This window comes from Chelonia mydas, chromosome 11, assembly GCF_015237465.2.
Source record: "Chelonia mydas isolate rCheMyd1 chromosome 11, rCheMyd1.pri.v2, whole genome shotgun sequence".
In the NCBI taxonomy this organism is placed as follows: domain Eukaryota; kingdom Metazoa; phylum Chordata; order Testudines; family Cheloniidae; genus Chelonia; species Chelonia mydas.
Genome location: NC_051251.2, coordinates 55,421,375 through 55,442,281, shown reverse-complemented (window position 1 = coordinate 55,442,281; position 20,907 = coordinate 55,421,375). Strand labels below are relative to the sequence as shown.

At 42.7% G+C, this 20,907-nt stretch overlaps 1 protein-coding gene across 3 annotated transcripts in view; it reads left to right on the top strand.

The window, feature by feature from the left end:
* The first annotated feature begins 5,316 nt into the window (after positions 1–5,316).
* The window catches only part of STK17B (serine/threonine kinase 17b), a 31,091-nt gene continuing 15,500 nt past the window's right edge, over positions 5,317–20,907 (top strand). The window contains exons 1-4 of one of the 3 annotated variants that reach the window (XM_027834021.3): positions 5,326–5,452; positions 10,765–10,906; positions 11,621–11,787; positions 16,520–16,732. In XM_027834021.3, coding sequence (XP_027689822.1) covers positions 10,904–10,906; positions 11,621–11,787; positions 16,520–16,732 — 383 coding nt within the window. In that variant the 5' untranslated portion in view covers positions 5,326–5,452; positions 10,765–10,903. Of the gene's footprint in view, positions 5,453–5,616; positions 5,984–10,764; positions 10,907–11,620; positions 11,788–16,519; positions 16,733–20,907 lie in introns of those variants that run through there. The other 2 variants (XM_037912461.2, XM_007071881.4) reach the window with 2 other exon arrangements.

The window sequence follows — 20,907 nt, the reverse complement described above, 5'->3', positions numbered from 1 at the left end:
CTCCACTCCTGGACCAGGTATTTAGTAGCACATGGCTGAAGCCACATGGAGTCCCTGTGCAGCACTTCTCTGCCAAGCTCCTCTGGCCCCTTTCAGGGATGGCAGAGCAGGTGTAACCCACACACCTTCTGGGTGTGGTGTTCTGTACCATCTAGCGGCACCGAGATCACTTAGAGAGCAATTAATGAATCTGCTCTACAGCCTTAGCTAACAGCCAGTTGGCTTTTAGCTCCTGCAGTAGAGGCTCATGTACTAAGCTCCAGAGGTCCCTGGTTTGATCCTGCCTTCCGATGACCCGGGGGGGGGGTTCTGTCGGTGTTACACAGGCACACAAACATTGGGCTAAACTTAAAAAATGCTTCATCTGTGAGCAAGCTTTAACAGGCTCTACAGAGGACAAATCATGCCCTGCCTGTTTTCAGCAGCTGACCCTAGTACTGCTCGGGCATGGAGCTGTGAGTCAGTCAGGTATGTTGGGACCCTTATCCCTCCCAAGAAGCTGCGACTCCACCACAGAAAAGCCCAACCAGGAAACGGAGCTTCTCCCTGTTCTGCTCTAAGGATGAGGAGGACTGTGGCAACTCAGGAGCACAAGAATAAGATCCTAGCATGGCTCCTGGTACCACCACAAGCCCTGAGATGGGTCCTAAGTGCTCTAAAGAGAGAAGCAGAGCTCACAGTCAGGAATTGAGTCAGGAATTTCTGACAGTCTCCATCCCCCAACCTGGGGGAGCAGGAGTCTACAAGGGAGAACTCTGAGGGAGAAGTTTCTCTCTCAGATATGCCTAAGGTCGATGCAGCTGTGGCATTTCTAACAAAGGTATGGTTATTCCACCCAAAGGGGACATTTCCCCCCAGTGATCCAATGGATAAGAAGGTTGAAGCAACCCTTACAAGGGACTTTGGTGCTTCCTTAGCCACCCTCAGAGCATCTCTGGCAGCCAAGTGCTTTGTTAAAGCCACATGACTGGAGGACCTTAAAACCCATAGGGGCAGAGACAAACCTAGTTTTAAGTCTATATGTAAGAAAACCTCCTTATCGTCAGCATTTGTTGCTGATGCTTCAGTGGATGGTATGAGGTTTTTTGACAGGGCCATGGAATTTAGATCACTAGCCAGGAGACACGTATGGCTTTGTCCATGGAACGTAGATACCTACTCCAAACAAGTCCTGTGCTCCTCTAAATTAACAAGATCTCTCCTCTTTGGGAAAAAAATTGGACAAGATAGTGGCTGAAAACACTGGCAAACCTAAACAGTCTCTTCCCCTCTCCACTTAATACTTTAAAAAGGGACTACAAAGCCATTATCAGACACACACACTTGCAGAGGTTCCAAAGGAAAGATGAAAGGTATGTCAAAGGAAAACTTTGGAACTGAGGAGCGAAAAACTCCTGCATCATCCAAGGGCTCATTATGACAATGGGCGAATGTGCCTCTGCCGAGTCTGCCCAGACCTGAGCTTGGGAGCCATGATTTCCCACTTTCCAGATGACTGGTTTGCTTCTACCACAGACAGTGAGGGATAATGTATCAGGGATACTCCCTTGAGGTAAGGGCTCCACCCCATCCTTTCTTCATCCAGTCTCCCATCACCAGCTTGTCCAGAACAAGTTCTCCCACCTCCTCGACAGAGGAGTGATAGGAGTTCACCCAGAAAAGTGTTCTTAGGGTTTTACTCCATCTTCTTAATTGTTCAGAAGTGCACCAAAGGAGTCAGGGTCATCCTTGACCTCAAAAGACTCACTAAATGGATGAAGAAAACAAAGTTACAGCTGGAGAATCTAGCTTTGATAGTGACATCCCTGTCTTAAGGGGACTTCCTAACCTCAGTGGATGTTGCAGATGTGTACCTCCACAATTCAGTGCACCCCTGCTACTGCAAGTTTCTGAGATTTGCTCACAACATAAATTACTACCAGTACTGAACACTGCCATTCAGTGTCTCGTTAGCCCACTGGGTATTTACAAAGATGCCGGTGGTGATCATAGCCAGACTCAGATCCCAGGTATTCACCTGTATCTCTTTCTGGATGACTTCTTAATCAGAATCCCATGCCAGACCACAGCACACAGTGCCACGATCCAGATTGTGAATCTTCTATAAGTGCACCAATTCATGATAATGCTAAGAAAAGTTCCTTGATTCCCTTGACAAGGATTATTCACCTGGATGTGGAGATAGACACATCAGTAGCACAGATCTACCCATCACTTGACACATTCCTGAAGATTCAGAATCTGATATTCATGCTGGTTAAGTGCAGGAGCCCAACCATAGCTTAGTGCCTTCAACTACTGAGCCTTCTGGTCTCGTGCACAGAGGTCACCCCATGGGTGAGATCACACCTCCACAGCCTCCAAGCTTTGCTTCTGAAAGTATAGGACCATTCCCTGGAGCACATTCAAGATCAGATACTGATCTCGAACCAGGTCAGCGACTCCTTGAGACAGTGGACAGTCCTGGGCAATATCCACAGGGATCTCTCCATAAACCTTCTAGACCTTCAGGTTCTCACCATCAATACCAGTCTTGAAGGATGGAGAGCACCTCTGGGACCCAGAAGAAGGTGCCGGGCATCTGGATCCCTGAGGAAAGGAACCACAATCAAACTAGCTCTTCTGAGATTCTAGAACCACATGCAAAGAACCACATCCTGGTTCAGTCAGTCAACATGGCAGTGGTTGCACATACAAACCTGAATACTGCCTTCAGTTCTGGTTTCCCCATCTCAAAAAAAGATATTCACATTGGAAAAGGTACAGAGAAGGACAACAAAAATGTTTAAGGGTATAGAACAGCTTCCATATGAGGAGAGGTTAAAAAGACTGGGACTGTTCATCTTAGAAAAGAGATGACCACGGATGTGATAAAGGTCTGTAAAATCATGAATGATGTGGATAAAGTAAATAAGAGAGTGTTATTTACCCCTTCACATAAACACAAGAACTAGGTTAAGGAAGGACAAGGAAAGTAGGTCTTTGTGCAGAAGCAATGGAGAAAATTTAGTGGGCAAAAATGACTCTCCCTTTCTTAAAGGTAATCCACTTGAAAGGGGAGCTGAACCCAAAGGCAGACTGGCTCAATCATGGCAATATCAACAACTCAGAATGGTGCCTAAACCACAGACACAGTCCTCCTTCAGTAGAGCTGTTTGCCAATTGCAAGAATGAAAAACAACTGAAATACTTCATCAGACCTTGCAGACCCCCAGTGTGGCTGTTCCAGAAGGAATCAAGGTGCATTCCACAAAATCCATGGCAACCTCAGGGACCGAAAGAGCATACGCTTCCACTGCAGAGGAGCAACCTAGGCATCAATTAACATCTTTATCAGATGCTATAAAGTGGATTTTCTGTCTTCCTGAGGTCTGCTTTGGCAGGAGGGTACTGCAGGTGGTGGTCCAGCAATAACCTTGCCATCTGAGCACTCCTGAAGAGTTTATTTTCTTTGTTCTCTTATCCCTCCCCATTCCTGTCCCCTGCTTGCTACTTCCCATATGTAGGAGAATTGTGGGAAACGTTAGGTTGCAGAATGGAAACTTTCTTACCTAATAATTTTCTTTCTGCTAGCAGCATCTCCCACAGTTCTACCCACCCTGGACAGCTCTCCAACTATTTGGATAGTTATCATATAAACAAGGACTTACTGTACGTAGTTACTTGGTTAGCATTGGAATGATTGTTACTAATTATTTTCTACAAATTTTTACACAGCTTTGGAATTAATCATCTGGCAGCAGGCTGGAGAAGGGGGTGTAGCTAGCACAGGTTATGCTACAGTTTTGAATTGCCTTTGGAATCTGAAACAGGAGGGGAATAACCCATATGTAGCAGAATTGTGGGAGACACTGCTTGCAGAAAGGAAATGATCAGGTAAGAAAACTTCCAGTCCACAATACTGAATGATTTTGCCTAGACTTGACTGTCAAATGATATGCCCTCCAACTGGTGTGCTATGCATTTCTTAGCATCCCCTAGTGGTCTTCACCTTATATTTCCTCCATAACATTGTCATTTTTTGTTCTTTCCAAGTTCTAGGACTCCAAAGCTACCATTTGTGTACATATTGTTAAACCTTATTCAAATGTTAAGATTAAAAATGATTAACTGACAAGGAAATATATGATACGTGTGTATGAGGTAGATATATTCTGTCTGTGAAGAGTATTTTAGTGGATCTAATACTATACACATAGAAAGTACGGAGGGGAGGAGAGGAGTTACCAGTTCTTCTGGCTTATCTCTAGAAGCTTTGGAAATATGGCCCTTAGCTATTGCATTTGCACACGTGTAACCTATAAAAAAGTAAATAAGTAAAAGGAAAAAATGTATAGCAATCACGGTCTTTAACTTCCCTCCACGAGAACAGGGAAATTAAGTGGTGGATAAAGTTTTAAGACTTTGGACCTAAACAACAGGCACGAAGCTACAGCGATATGCAGTAAATTAGAGTAACGCCCTTCTGTCTTAAATGCCTTAAAACATTCCAGTTTTTAAAGTGGCTGCCTCATCTCTTCTCTGAGGGTGTAGATGACAGGGCTCATGATATAGTGTTATCTTCCTTGGGATAGTCTCCCTAACCAGCAAGATGCAGGTTAATAAAGCTAGATTTGCTGCTAGTTTTTTACTGATTTTTTTTTTTTTTTTTTGTTCGCTGACTAGTTACTGAGAGGGTTTGATATTTCCCTGAATGTGTAGGGCCAATGTCAGAGGTGACACGACAATGTAAATTTCAGTGAATTGGTATGAGGGCAGGTGGGAGCTACCTGTGGTGGGGCAAAAATGGAGGAGGAGACATAGAAATGTGGTGAATAAAGGGTAGAAGAAAGAGCATCCACCGAGCTGCTGGTGGTTTTTCCAGTCCCAGCCTCACCTTTCCTCCCACTCAGCCCAAGTCACACCACCGTCCCGTGTCCTAGCAGTGAATGCTGTCACACCAGCGGCAGCATCACCTCTGCCTCTGGCCCCTAGTGCCCCGACGGGCAGTGGGGCAGCTTCCTGCCTGGGGCCAGTAACTCCCAGCCCCTGGGGCAGAGCTGATCCTAAACGGTTGCACTGCACCCCTAGGTTCACAGCCGGGGCTGCAATGGGCCTTTCGCTCCATGCTCTCCGCTCCCTCTCGCGTGCCTCCATTTCCCCGTCATCCCTCTGGCCCCCTCCCTCGCCCCTCGGGCTTCCCTTCGCGTGCCTTCGAAAGTGAGTGGCTGCTTGGGCCCTTCCCTCTGTGGGGGAGTTCCTGCCAATCAGCGAGGGAAGGCCCCGCCCACAGCCGGCGCGGATTGGCTCCACACTGGGTCCGCGGGGCGGGGCGGGGCTGGGGGGCCGCCGCCGCCGGGTTGCGCTTTTCAAACGCCAACTGTGCGGGCTGCGGTTGGGGCGCCGGGCAGAGCCGAGCGCGAGGGCGGCGCCGTCTCTTTGTGGGGGCGCGTGAGAAGCGGGGTGCTTCGCGGTGAGTGCCCGGGGGACCCTGGCCCCTTGCGCGGATGGGACGCCCCGAGAGAGGCGCCTCCAGGCTGCCCCCGGGGTACGTCCCCGAGCGCCACCGAGCCGGGTGGCACCTTCCTCCTTCAGCGACTGGGGGAGCCCCCGCGGCGTAGGGTGGGGGCGGGCACAGCCGGAGCGTCGCCAAGCCCGGGGCGAGCGGCGCCCAGCCCTGTCACCCTGCCGGCGGGTGGCAGCCGCCCAGGGAACCGGCGGCAGAACGCCCGGGGCGCTGGGACTCTCGCCGTCGGCTCCGTGGCTGGCAGGGGGGCAGCCGGGCTGGCCGTTCTCCCACGCACGCTGCCTCCTCAGTGCCCCTCGCCCTCCCAGCGGCGCGCCCCGGGCCCGCAGCGGGCTCAGCCATAGCGCTCGGCGAGCCGGCCTGAAGGAAGAACCTCTCTGGGGCCGAGCGCCGGCCTCTGTAACGCGTTAGGTGCCTCTCCTGGTAGGCCGTTGTCAGAGCTAGGGAGGGCTGCGCCGCCGGCGAGCGAAGCCCTAGGTACGAAGGGGGGCGTTCAGGTGGGGGTTGTTGGGGTTAAGCCCTGTTAATTTTCAGTATTTAAGAGAGGTTGCCCAAACTAACTTACTTGGGAAGACTGGAGGAGTTCCCATATCCTTAGTTCCGTCCTTCCCACACAGTGTAAAAATACTCCCGTGTTTTTAACTTTGTTCTGTTACTGGCACGTGAAGTGGGCAACACAGGCCCTAACATAAAGGGTGAAACAAAACTTAGCAGAGGATGGAGCTTGGTGGGAGGCAGGGTTAATGACTTCACCATCTGTGAAGCTTTCTGTATCCATACTTCCCTACAGGACTCCACAGCAGCGAGAGAAACTCTTGCTTGTATGAGTTCTGGGCATCATTTTAAGGCTATGGGTGCTGTGGGTCCTACTTCTTACTCCCTTGAGAATGCACTCAGACCTCTCTTCTAATTCTAGACAAACCATTTCATATGCTGTCCTGATGTAGTTCACAAATGCCTGTGTTCTTCTCTGCTGAAACTACAGCTTCACAGCTCCAGAGTATAGCTTGTTTTTTTAAAAAATGTCTTTCTTTAGTTTCAGTTGGATAAATGACACTTTATTGTATTTTCTCAGGTTTTTTACCTACTCCTACAACTCATGCTTGAAATATGTCTAACACTGTAGCAAAAAAATGAAATGCTTGAACCTTTATATTTTCTAATGTTTTGTTACTCTGAATTTTTCTTTTTGAAGACATTAAATGTATATGAATTTGAAATTTTCTTTACTTAACTGCCTTTGTTTCCACTGGAGTTTAAAAAACTAGGGAGCCTGATCCTGTGAACACATTGCATATTTGTTCTGCCTTGAGTGCAGGGGACTGGACAAGGTGACCTATTGAGGCCCTCCACTTCTATGACTTTTGTGATTGCACAGATCTGCTTTGGGCCATCATGTGGCATCTCTCTTTTCTTGTACCAATATCATGTGATGATATTTAGCATTATTCTGCTGCCTGTTTTTTTTAAATTTAGTTTGTGTTTCCCCACTGGCTCTTCAGAAGCAGAGCTCAAGATGCTATTGGTCTTACATAAACAATGGCGTGCTTTTTTCCCCTTCATATTCTCAAGTAACTGCTATTTTTTTTTAAAGCTGCATTTGTTATCTAATCATAACAGTGTAAAAGGAGTGCCAACTTTGGCACAATTTAATTTTTAAAAATTATTTAATCCTAAAGAGATTCACAAAACTATAGATATGTCTCTACAATTTATAAAATTCTAGTGAAAAAAGTAGTTTTAAAACAAGCACACACTGCAAGTTTGAAAGCCAAACAATGCAGTAATAAGAACCTAAAAGTAAAACTATATTTTGCTCCATTTGGGCTATTAAAGGTACACCCAGTATAAGTAGTGACCAATTGGATTTTCAACATTATTTCACTTTCATAATCTAAGTTGCTATTACTAAAATGGGTAAATAAAGGCTTGTTTATAACATAACTTTTGAAGTTGTCCTTTAATATGTTGTGTTTGGCCTAAATTGTGTTCCCTTTATATTTTAATTAAAAAACTTGTCAAAACTTTGAAACCATGATACAGTCTTCTTTGAAAAATCCACAAACTGGATTTAATGAGTGTTATTTCTTATAGCCAATAAGTACATGAGTCAAAGTAGTTCCATTCTGAATGTATAAATTCAGAGAACTGGTGATTTCACACTATTGGTGTGCATGTGTTAGATATGAATGATAACTGGAGGAGGGAAACAATACTTCTTTTGTTGTTTCCCTCCTCCACCCCCAAATTGGAAGATAAACTGCTGACACTGAAGTTGTTTAATCATCTATTCATAGAAATGTAATTCGGGAAGAAATCTCAAGAGGTTATCTAATCCAGCCCTCCTCACTGAAGCAGGACCAAATGTGCTCAGATCATCCCTGATAGGTGTTTGTCTAATATGTTGTTAAAAACTCCAGTGATGGGGATTCCACAACCTCATTTGGTAACCTATTCCAGTACTAAGCTATCCTGATAGTTAGAAAAAATTTTCCTTCTACATAACCTACATCTTCCTTGCTGTAGATTAAGCCCATTACTTTGTGTACTACCTTCAGTGGACATTGAGAACAGCTGATGACTGTCCTCTTTATAACAGCTCTTAACACACTTTACGACTGTTATCAGGTACCCGCTCAGTCTTTTATCAAGACTAAAACATTCCCAGTTTTTTAAGCTTTCCTCATAGGTCAGGTTTTCTAAAGTTTTTATTGTTTTGTTGTTCTCCTCTGGACTCTCCAATTTGTTCCCATCTTTCTTAAAGTGTGATGCCTATAAGAAGACACGGTAGTCAAGCTGAGGCCTCTACAGTACTGAACAGAGCAGGATAATTACCTCCCCTGTCTTACACATGACACTCCAGTTAATATACCCCAGGATGTTAGGGTGTGTGTGGTGTGTTTTTTTTTTTTTTTTTTTTGCAGCTGCATCATTCAATTTGTGATCCATTATTACCCCCAGACTGTTTTTAGCAATACTACCATCTCGCCAGTTACTCCCCATTTTGTACACCATTTTGTAGTGGTGCATTGGATTTTTTTCCTTTTCAAGTGTATCACTTTGCACATATCTGCATTGAATTTCATCTTGTAGATTGCAGAATAATTCTCCAGTTTATCAAGGTCATTTTGATTTCTAATCCTTTTCATCAAAGGGCTTGCAACTCCTCCCAGCTTGGTGTCATCCACAATTTTTTTTAAGCATACTCTCCACCCCATTATCTGAGTCATTAATGAAAATATTGAATAGTACTGGTCTCAAGGCAGACCCCTTCAAGACTCCACTAGATACTATTGAACTTTCAAAAATAGTATAAATTTCTATTGATTTACATTTTTAACTGTTCAAAATCATGTTTTAACTTCACTCTTTTTGTTGTTGTTGTTTGCCATTGTCCTTAAGTAACCCTGTTCTGTTCAGATTTGCATCACGCTTACCATATGACATGAAAGATCACTACTTGCTGTTCTGAGACTTTGGCATAACTGTGTGAGGCTGTATTCTTCAACAAGCAGTGAATCATTGGGAAACTTTATTCTTTTAGTGCAGCCTGAATATCTCAAATGCCGTCATTTCAATAACCTTGATGTCTCTATAAAAGACTTCTACATTTAAAGTAAGCCCCGAGTACTGCTGTGGCTGACCCCTTTTGCCTTTCGTGGTAGGCCCCTCAGGTGAAAGGGCCGCCTGTGCAGACTTGATTGCAGTATCAGGATTTACATGTTCAACTTAAATTTTTGTTTCAGCTGTTAAAAACCAAACTTTAAGATATTCAGAGTAGCATAGAAACTGGTTTGCAATGACTCCTCAAACTATGTCAAAGACTCTTATTGCATGCATTTATAGTGCTTCACGTGATTTAGAACATATTTTCCCCTGAAATAGGCTGGATGTTTCAGTCTTTAAATTTTAGGAAGGGCAGTTTGAAGGATGGGCTATAAAAAAAAAAAGGGGGGGGGGGTCAGGGGGGGAAATGGGGTTGAGCGCTGGCTGCCTCAGTCTCTTCCAACTGCAGTAGCAAAGAGACCAGAAATCTTACCAGGTTCATGGACCCAGGTTTGTTAGAATGGAGTGTTCCCAGTGATACATCTGCCTTAGTTTAGTTAGGTTTTAATTAGCTAGCTCTCTATATTTCTTGTTGTTTTTTTGTCTAAGGCTATTAGTGCCCTGGCTTAAGTACTTGGTTCTGACACATTGGAATTGGAGACAGAGAAACCAGAGTTTGAGGTGTGCCTCTTACTTGCTGGTTCTTCCTACTTTGGAGGCACATATGCATCATCTGGCCTGCTTGGGTTGGTGTGGGGGAAGGTCATCTAATTTCCTGTTGTTTCATATGCAACACCTTTGACCCTGGGACCAGAAAGGAGCATCAGAATCTCTTGCAACCTATGCTGTAGTAGGAACCATTAGTTAAACGTTCCAGGTCTGAAATGCAGGTGTCTGTAAGTGCTGGAAGACCAGCCTCAGCTCTGATCCCTAGGTTAAAAAGTCTGGCAAGGTTTCAGAACAGTTGTTAGACTCCCTGGCTTGGGGAAAATCTAAGAAGCTGGTCACTGTGAATTGGCAGAGTTTGGCTGTGGCAGAGCATAAAAGCTTGGCCTCACGTGTCAGTATCTGATGAAAGAGCCAGTCCTTGAGAGCATAGCCTTAATGTTCCAGCACTTCTGGATTTGCATATTGAAGTGAAAAGCAAACCTATGCAGAAGTCAGAGCTACAGCAGAGGGTGACATTGAGGGCCAGGGCCATATTATGGAACCATACCCTGCCCCAGATTCAAGGCCATCAGTTCAGTGCCCAAAACCTCATTTTAAGTTGCTTGCAGCTTCTTTGGAGCCATTGATTCTTACTGGAACCATAGTTACTGTGATGGCTCAGGTTCATTGCATCAAGCCACTGGATAATCCTCATTTGAATCTGCCCCTCATGCAGCACTGGATATGTAGTACTCAGTGCTTTATTTTTTTTAAGGAAAGAACAATAATGCAGGTGCCAAGCTGGTTTCTTCTTTTCCTTTTCCAAGAAAGAAAATGGAAAAAACTTATGTGGATAACCCATTTCCCTAGTGACATAAATCTCACCAGAGAAGTTTGAACTTCCCCCTGAACACCTACTGGTTTTCCAGGAAGTGTTTTACCCCTTTGAGCTGTTTGCTTAATCAAGTCATTGTTCTCACCATTGGAAGCCCTCTCAATCTATGTTTTGATCTGGAATTGAGCCACAATCAGCCTGATAGCTTTCCTTGCCTTTCCCCTCCCAGGGAATGGATCAGGGATCCTCCAGAGTAGCATGAAGACTCTTGGTTCCAACCTTCGAAACCATGGTATCACCCTCCTTCATCCAAGGAATTTTGATAAGAAATTCCCTGCTGGGTACTGACATGACTGAGAGGTACCACGATGGTGAGATTTCTAAGGCACATAGTATGGAAGTTTAGGACAAGGCCCAAAGATTACTTTGAATGTAGCTATGGCCTACACAAACACAGGCTATGAAAATTGTAGTACTGGGTTATAATCTACTGGGTTTTATAGGCAGCTAATGGAAATAATGTTGGCGGGTGTATCTTAAACTTGTATAGCAGTATATTACCAAGGTAACAGAGCTGAGATGCTACATGCACATCAGTAGGTTTTAAATGACCTCACCTACTTATAAGAACATAGCTAGTAACTCATAAGCCTGGGAAGGTGTGCAGATTTATTCCCTGGTTTAATGTTGTATATTAAAGGATTACCACAACTCTTAATAATGAGAACTTATTTTATGAAACTCTTATACAAAATATTCCTCTGCTTTCCTGTTTTCTTTGCTATTTTGATAGACATGGTAAGAACAGAGAGGACATTTTAGATGCTGTACTAACAAATGTGTCACAAACAGTTTTTATATAGCCATAGCTCAGCCTGTTATCCGTTGACTTCAGTTCATAAGTGGTCCTTATTCTTATTGGTTAAAATGTTTTTTTCTAAGAGATGTGAAAAACCATTCATATTTCAAAGGTGTTAAAGCAGCTGTTTTTGATGACATAGCCTTATGAGATGACTTTTCCTGCTGTGTAGCAGTGGGATTTTTGAAGTATTGGTCATATTTAAATGCGTATTTTGCTTTGACAGGTGAAAATAGATAACCAGCAGAAGAGAGAAGACCTTGTGTTAATTATGTCCAGGAGAAAGTCGGAGAGCAAAAGCCTTTTAGGCTTGTTGTCCACGTCTCTTCAGACACAAATCAAGATGGATAATTTTTACAATTTTTACATGCTTGATCCTAAAGAGCTAGGAAGGTAAGAACATTTATTTACATGATGGTTTTGGGGGGAAAGGGATGTAACTTCACATGGAAAAGAAATCCGAGCTGCAGTGGGATATTTGTTGAAAGAGTAATATAGCCCCAGCCTGTGTTGTTTTTTCTAGTAGACTTCACAAGGTGGAGCATGTGGAAGAAATGAAGTGCATTTCTTCCTCTGTTCATATCCCCAGACCAGTGGAAAGGTCTATGTGGGGTCTAGGGGAAGATGCAATATAGATGGCTTGTCTGCCCTTTCCACACGAGTGTATGTAGATTTGTGTGTACAGGATCCCCTCTACATGTTTATCAGGGAGCATGATTTTTTTCTTCTATACACATACTTCAGAAAGATGCTGAAGTAGTCATAATCTAAATAAGACATGGAAAAATTTCAAAAGGTGGATAGTATGAGGAGTAATTATAAGGAGGGGTGGAAGGCAGCATTTCCCAAAGTTTTGAAAGCTGAGTCCCACCTTCAACCCTACCATTTCATGGTGTTATAGGGCTACCCAAAATGGACAGTCACTTGAAGTAGACTGTCTAGCTCTTCATTGTATGATACTACTTCTCCTTTCATACATTCTCTGTATTAGTGAAATACTGGAATCTCAAACAAACATAGCTCACCAGTTACTCTGATCATAGTTTCCAAGATTTTTTTGCAATCCCATTATCTAGAGCCTTACTCTTTTAAATGCAAGCTGAAAATCTGGAGAACAAAGCAAGAGGCCTGTTTGCCCCCTTTCTCCGTCCTCCCCCGCTAGTCTTTGCCCACGCTCTGAGGAAGCATTGATGTATAGACTGCTCGAAGAAATTGATTTTAAAGAGTAGGGAAGGACACCTTGGTCTGTTCTGGGGGTTGGGAGCAGCATGCTAGGAGGCACAAAGCCAAGTGTAGGAAGGACATGAAAGGAGGAGTTCGGAGAGAAGAATGGGAAATATCTGGAAATAAGAGTGGAGATGTAGAATGTCAGGTTTCGTAGACGAGGAAGTGCTTGAATTTGTTATGGTAAGGGCCACATAGCCACGGAAGGGATTCTAAGGATAGGGTGATGTGCTTGGAGCAGAGGAAGTGTGTGATGCCAGTAGTCCTGTTTTAGACAGATTGGAGTGGAGAGATGGAGGAGGCTGCACTATTCATTGCATGTGACAAAGGTGTTAACAAGGGGGACAGTGAAGAAATGACATATTCCGCAGGAAGTCTTTAGCAAAGTGTTTCTACTTCACATGTCAGGTGTGACAAAGTACATTCATGTATACCTAATGAAACTTCATTAAATGAATCTCTGCATACCCTGTGTGCATGGTGGTGGTTTACCAGGGATAATCTTAACTATCCATTTCTTTATTTCATTGTTAAAATGTAATGAATTTCATGCTTTTCTACAGATACTTTTCAATTAAAAAAAAAAAACTTTCCTTGAACTTACTGATATATTGTGTCTTAACTCATCTTACAGGTTTTTTTTCCTCAATTAGCACAAGTTTAAATGTATGGTGCATTGCAAATCAAAAGCAATAACTTTTATTAGGAATAACTCTTGTATCATCTCTTCGTGAAATACTATCACTGACTTTTCAAAACTAGTGTTCACTCTAAGTCAGGGGTGGGCAAACTTTTGGCCCAAGGGCCACATCAGGGTGTGAAACTGTATGGAGGGCCAGGTAGAGAAGGCTGTGTCCCCCAAACAGCCTGGCCCCTGCCCCCTATTCGTCCCCTCCCACTTCTCGCTCCCTGACTGCCCCGACCTATCTACCCCCCTGCCCGGCCCCTGGGACTCCCATACCTTATCCAACTCCCCCTGTTCCCCAACCCCTGACCACCCCAGAACCTCTGCCCCATCCAACCACCCCCTGCTCCCTGACTGCCCCCTGGACTCCCTACCCAACCCTCCCACTGCTGTGTGCTGCCCCCTTACCATACCGCTCAGAGCGGCAGGAGCTCGCAGCCCTGCTGCCTGCGTGGCGGCATGGCTGCGAGGGAGGGGGAAAAGCCGGGGGAGGGGCTGGGGGTGAGCCTCCAGGGCCAGGAGCTCAGGGACCAGGCAGGACGATCCCGTGGGCTGGATGTGGCCTGTGGGCCATAGTTTGCCCACCTCTGCTCTAAGTGAAAGGAAGATGTTCAGGAAATTAGCAGGAAAGATCTGACTGTTTATTGAAGAGGCACACAGTTTCATGTAAAGAGCTTATACTTGGACTTTGCTGGTGTTGCCTGTCTCTCTGTGGTCAGACAACGAACCTTGCTGTCTCCGGTTCGAGTCCCCGACAAAACTTAAATGGTTCCTCTTTTTCTTTTAAATTTAAGTTGTGGTTGGTAGGGTCAGACAAATAAAATATAAGCTTTTGGTGCGTATCTTCAAATTTTATTATATGTTATAGAATTCAATTGATTCATGTTAAACAACAGATTATTGCAAAGCATTTTCACAGCTGGGAAAGCAGTTACCCATTTCAAATTATCTCTCATAAGAGGGTGTGCATGTCAGGTTAAGAGCATACCTCTACCTCTTTCTTTTAACTAATTCATTTGTTGACAGTTTCATGATATGCACCCCTATCTGTCTGCACGTTGTGTGTGGCTTTGTTTTTTTTTAAAGCAACATTTTGTTCTTCGTTATTTTACTATCTGGTCTGTTGCAAGATAGTGAGGAAATATCTAGTCAATATTTTTAACAATAAATACTAGAAATTTGTGGAATTTTACCCCATTTCATAATTCATCAGATTTTATACTAATTGGAAGGTGTATTTAATATTACCTGCAAATGGAAACTGTTTTGATGAACAGCATGGACATATTTTGTGTAGTGAGTTTGATTCAGACTTCAACAGGGGCCTCCAGAATCCAGTATCCAGAATCCAGTTTTGCACATGACCTTTTCAAGCACTATCTTTTGTGTGCATAGGTGATAGAATTTACGTGTGGAAAGACATCACCTACACACTCAGTGATGTATATGAACAAATGGAGGTAACTCTGAAAATATACAGTATGGTGATCTTTGTATATAAAAAACTATAGAAATGTTCTTCATATTTACACCATTTGAAATTTTTCATTTTTTTCAAGTGGTGTAATTTTAATTTTATCTTAAGTTCTTAAAGGTTCATGCTGTTTTTTGTCTAATTCTGAAAATACTTCATAATTGTGGAACTAGGCACTTTTGGAAATGCCCTTGTGATCATAAACCTTGCTTTTTCAAGAGTTTGTAACTTGGCTTAGGGAGTACATTTTTTTCTAATTTTCTAAAAGGTCAGCTTGGTTTTTAGAAACAGTATGTGGCTTTCTTCTAAAAACTTATCTTTACCAAAACATATTTTTGCTTCTATACTTAAACAGTTGTCAAGGAAATGAAACGGAATGCTTTGTCTCTGTACTATATTCAAGAAGGGGAGTGATGTCTAGCAGCTAAAAAATAGGACTGAGTGACAAGATTACTGGATTGTATTTCTGGTTTTATCATTGACTTTCTGCATGAACCTGGGCAAGTCTCTTGCTTTTCCATGCCTGAGTTTCGCCGTCTAAAAGTTCATCTTGTAACTCCGCTTTCCAGTTTGTTTTTAAAATAGACAAATAAAACATGTAAGAATTGATTTTTTGTAAAAATGCACAAAAGCTGAAGCTTCTGTTTGCAATCTTGAGAATTGTTTATGGAGGGAATTTGTGGGCCTTGAAAATCTCCCACACTTAATGGGAGCTTCTTCCCAATAAGGCACACTTTTAGTGAAACCTTAATATAAATCAAGGGAGGCTATCTGTAATTCCCAGAAATTACTTAATCCTAAATTAGAAATAAATTGTCTAAAAATAAACATGACAAATAAAAGAAACTTTTATAACTATTAAGCTGTGTCACAGGAAGGGGAGTGAATCTTAAATGTGTGTGCAGCACTTTGAGATCTTGGCATCGAATGCCCTACATATGCAAAAAAAAAATTTGTGCACATTTAATTTTTTTTAGCTAATTTGAACTGGACATTGTAAGACCCTTAATAGATTGAAGTGATTTCTAATCTTACTATAATATTAGTACATCCGATGTTTGCTGAAATGATGGTGTTGATCTATTAAAAGAAACAGTACACTAGCCAGGGTTCTCAAACTATTGAGATGTGGTCCAACCTGTGGAAGAGATTCTTTTGTGGATTACCTCCCTTTTTGTTCCAGATTGCATAATATCCCTGTAGTAACAACAATTGCTTATGTGGAAAAATAACTAATTTTAGTTCATTACTGCAACCTGATTGCATATGAACCTTCATTTTTGGTTAAATATTATATTACCATGGTTTCCTGTCTGAGAATGTTTTAATCCATAAACATTGAAGAAATGCAGTAAAAGTTTCCTAGATGCCTGAAAGAACCTGCCATTTGGTTTTGTAGCTCACAGTGAAACCATGCTATATAGGTGCTGTCTAACTACTTTTTTTGAACATGTAATTCTCTTTGGAGAATAATGTACTAGAAAAATATTAACATATCTTCAGGACCCAAAAAAAGTGGTCTTTGGATCTTGAAAGCTTGTCTTTTTCACCAGCAGAAGTTGGCTCAATAATCTATTAGCTCACCTACCTTGTTGCTCTTGTATCCTGGGACCAACACAGCTACAACAACACTGCAAACAGCTATTTATCTTAAATATTTGTGAAGTGCCCATACCTAAGCTTCAGTGTAACTGTCATAATTTTCACTAAAGAAATCTTAATCTTTTCCATTCTCTTTGCAGAGGAAGATGTGCTGTGGTTAGAAAATGTATAGCTAAATCCACAGGCCAAGAATACGCAGCTAAATTTCTAAAGAAGAGGAGAAGAGGACAGGACTGCAAAGCAGAAATTTTACATGAAATTGCTGTGCTCGAATTAACAAAGTCTAGTCCTCGTGTAGTTAATCTCCATGAAGTGTATGAAATGACAAATGAAATCATCTTAGTGTTGGAATAGTAAGTATGCATTACATCAACTTCACTATTTATAATAGATTTGTTAACATTCATTGTTTGTGTCAGTTGACCAAAAGTAATCGGGAGAACAACATATAAGTGTATATACAGTGTAGTTAATATTTCCTTGTGTCCCTTGTGACTTAGAATTTTCCAGGTATGATTTATATTCATGTCAAAAGATGTGTTGAAACCATCATAGTTAATTTACATGCTTTTGTGCTTTGTAAATGACAGTTTTTCATCATCAATTATAAATAACTAATACAAGATAAATATTGCAGAAACAATAAAATTTATGACAGGTTTCAGAGTAGCAGCCGTATTAGTCTGTATTCTCAAAAAGAAAAGGAGTACTTGTGGCACCTTAAAGACTAAATAAATAAATAGGTTAGTCTCTAAGGTGCCACAAGTACTCCTTTTCTTTTTAATAAAATTTATGCTATAGTGACATAAATCAAGAAAATTGAACAATATATATAATAGTGCTATACTTAAAGTTCAAAAATAAATTAATATAATTAGATTAATAAACATGCACACTTAAAACTGCATTCAGGAAATGCAAAAATTAAGACTTGAGTGACAGAATTAACATGGTTGCATTATGCAACTTCTGTGTTTTATGGTATACATGTTGGGACACACACACACAGCGCTGGTTACATATTTCACCAGGAAAAACAAGAGTAGAAAATGATTGTGAAAACATTGGAGTTGGGACCTTTACTTTTGCATCTTTTACTCTGTTTTTTTAAAAAGGGAAAAAAATTACTGGTGCTTAATATATAATATTTAAATTAACCCAAGTAGGTTTTGAAGATTGATCCTCTGAAAGGGATTTATCTGGAGAAGGAATGAGTTCCCACTCTTTTTTTTTTTTTTTTTTTGCATAGGTACATTTTTCTTCATGTTCTTCATAATTCTTCAAGTTAATGGGGAAACGTATGTTTATATTGTGACAGACATCTTTAAGACAAAATTGTGGAGAGACCCTAACGTTAAAGCAACTAATTAATGACTGTTCACTTATTGCTGAATATGGATATTCAGGTTAAATGTTCTGTATTCGGGGGGGGGCGACGACAAAATTCCTTACCAATATTAAAAAGAACAGACCTCTGAAACCAAAAGTTTTAAATATGACTTGTCCTCCCTCCATCCTCCTATGCTGTTTGCTTTTATCAGATTGTGCTGTGTTTTGGCCACATTCTATCTAGCTAAGAGAAGTAAGATCCTTTTTTTTTTTTTTTTTTTGTCAGTTCCTGGCTGAAAATTAGTCAGTTCCACTTTTGTCTCAGTTTCTGATCAATATTATTTTCAGGTTTTCATGCACTCATAATGTTGCAAACACTGTAGAGGCAATGTTTTTTGTTTAAAAATACCTCTGTCAATTTTAAATACACAAAACAGGTATTTCTGTTGGTAATCAGGTTTTATAAAATCTTCTGTATAATCATATTAGATCAAATTCAACTAGTGTTTGTGTAAGTAGACTTTTTTTTTTTTTTTTTAATAATCATTTCCCTAGGAGAACAGTCTTTTTAATGTCAGGCCACCAAGAGAAAATGTACACTGATCCCATGTAAGAGGTCTGGGTTTACTAGCATACTCCATGCATGCTTTTTTGCTAGTAACTCTCTTACACCTTGTTCCTGACTTTGAGAAGTGTTGGACACTTGCAGTTCCTATTGACTCCAACTGGTGTTTAGAGGCCTGGTTCTCAGAGGTGCTGAATATCCACTCTGGTTGCTCAGGACCTCTGAAAATCAGGCCATTTATTTTAGGTACCCATGTCTGAAAATGGTGGCTGTTGTCGAAGACCATTTTGATATTTGAAATTTATCAGTTCTTGCTAGCTGTGTATAAAACACACACACTTTTATAGGAACAATAGTGTCCAGGGTGTGAAATAAATACTACCGACTAGACTAAGTTTCTCTGAGCAAATCAAGTTTTTTATTTTTAGTAGCTTCATTGATTCTTAATGTTTTTCCAAGTTAGAGTGTGTCAAGATCACCAAACTCATTTAATGTAGGTTCTAAAATTTGTATCAAACTGTGCTGCTGAATGTCAAAGGCAAGTGCTTTTTCTATCAGACTGTCTGTTTCCCAACACATCCTGATGGCTCAAGTAGCTTAATCAGTCAAACTGGAATTAGGGACAAAGTCCTGACAAATTTTGGACTTTCTGCTTTCTCTAGCTTTTATCTTTTTATCTTTATGCTTCTATTTCAGCTCAACAGCTGTTTGTTTTACTTGTATCACTAATGAGCTGCAACAAGGTACTCATGGTAAGCAGAGTTAATCTTAACTGGCTATTTTATAGAAGTGTTCAGCAGCCTTTAGTTCAATTTCTTTAATAATTTCAGGATTTTACCTGATTATTTTCTTATGTTTTTTGAGGTGACGAGCTACTTACGCTTTTTAATTGTGAAGTCTTTAGTGTAGAACTAAATGGTATCCTGTTAAGTACATGTCCATTCATTCATTTAACTCTCAGACAGTTCTTTCACAGACCAACTGCAAAGCAAAAAAGTCATACTGTTTTATGGCAGACTGTTCTTAAAAGTCTTCTAGTTTCTGTTTGGTCAGATTAGACATATGGTAAGCCCAGGGTTCAAACTCAGGTTTGAGCCTTCTGTCTACACACACATTTTGCCAACCCAGTGCTTGGACCCAGAGTCCCAGGATCCCATGAGAATGGAGGGTCCAAGCCTGAGTCAAGCAGGACCCATAGTTCAAGCCCTGTTGTTTTGCAGTGTCGATGCAGTGCCACTGGACATATGCTCTCGCGTTCTGTCAAACGTATTCCAACTGTCTTTGTCCTCTGGACAGTCAAGTTTTCCCACACTGTGCCACAATATTTTAGAGCTAGAGTGGACACATTTTGGGGGGCAGCTGGGTAGTATGAGATATGTACTCCTGAGGGAATTCTGTGCCAAAACATTAAAATTATGTGCACAATATTTTAAAATTCTGCAAATGTTGTTTGTCAATAAATAAATGTGGCTTCAGCATGGCAGTGAGGGCCACAGGCCACTGGCTGCATTGAGATGGGAGATCATCCTGATGCCCCCACCTCCCCTGGTACAGGGACTCGGCAGTGAGGCTGCACCTGACCCTGACACAATGCAAGGGCTGGACCTGCACGAGAAACACCCTGGGGCCCTGCCCCTCTGTGCCAGATACACCAGGTCAGCCCAGCAGGGTCCAAGTGTGGTATGAGAGGTTTCTATGTGGGGTGAGAGGTTTCTGTGTAGGGTAATCCGAGTGCTGGCAGTTCAGTGGGAGATCTGGATGCACAGGGGCTTATTGTGGATGTTCCCACCAAAGGGGCAATGGGACTCTGCAGGGGATCCAGGTGAAGGTGGTTGGGGCTCAGCAGGGGAGAGGGGTGTCTGGGTGTGGGGAGATGAGGCTTGGTTGGGGGAGTCTGTGTGTGGAGGGGCTCAGTGAGAGGGTCCAGTGCTGGGGGAGTGAGGCTTGATGGGGTGGGGGTCCATGTGCAGCTGGTTGGGGCTCAGTTGGGTGGGGTTCCTGGTGCGGGGAGGCTCGTCAGAGGGGTCCAGGTGTGGGGATAGGGCTTGTCAGGGTGAGGGTTTGATGAGCCTGCTTAACAAGGGAACCCCACCCGCTTCCAAGCGGGCAACACATGCCAGGCTTCCGCTTCCCCCCCATGATTGCACTATCCCCTTTTCTTTTCCATCCCCCGCCCCTCACTCTCGCATTCCTCTCCTTCTGCCCTATTCCACCCGTCTTCTTCCCCTAATCCCCGCTTCCTTCATTTTCTCCCCCCTCCCCGCCCTCAGTTGCACCACAGGCACTCACTGTTGCACAGAAAACAGGAAGGCTTCCAGCACACAGAAGGGGCGCACAACTGGTATTAGGACCCAGGAGGCGGCATTCGGTTGCAGAGTCAGTGGAGACAGCCTGCTTCAGCTGGGCAGCTCAGTGCTTGCAGAAATGGGGGGAGGGCAGTGGCAAGTAACCCTGTGTGCCCCTCCATACCTCGTCTCTGTTTAGGGGGCAATCCCCCCAAAAAAACTGTGCTGCAGGGTCATTTCCCCATTACCACCATCGCCTTCCCTCACTGCATGGCTTCCTTTTGCTTTCCTGCTGTTTTCTGCATGGAAGCACGGGAATTCTGCGGGTTGGGGGGGGGAGTGTTTTCTG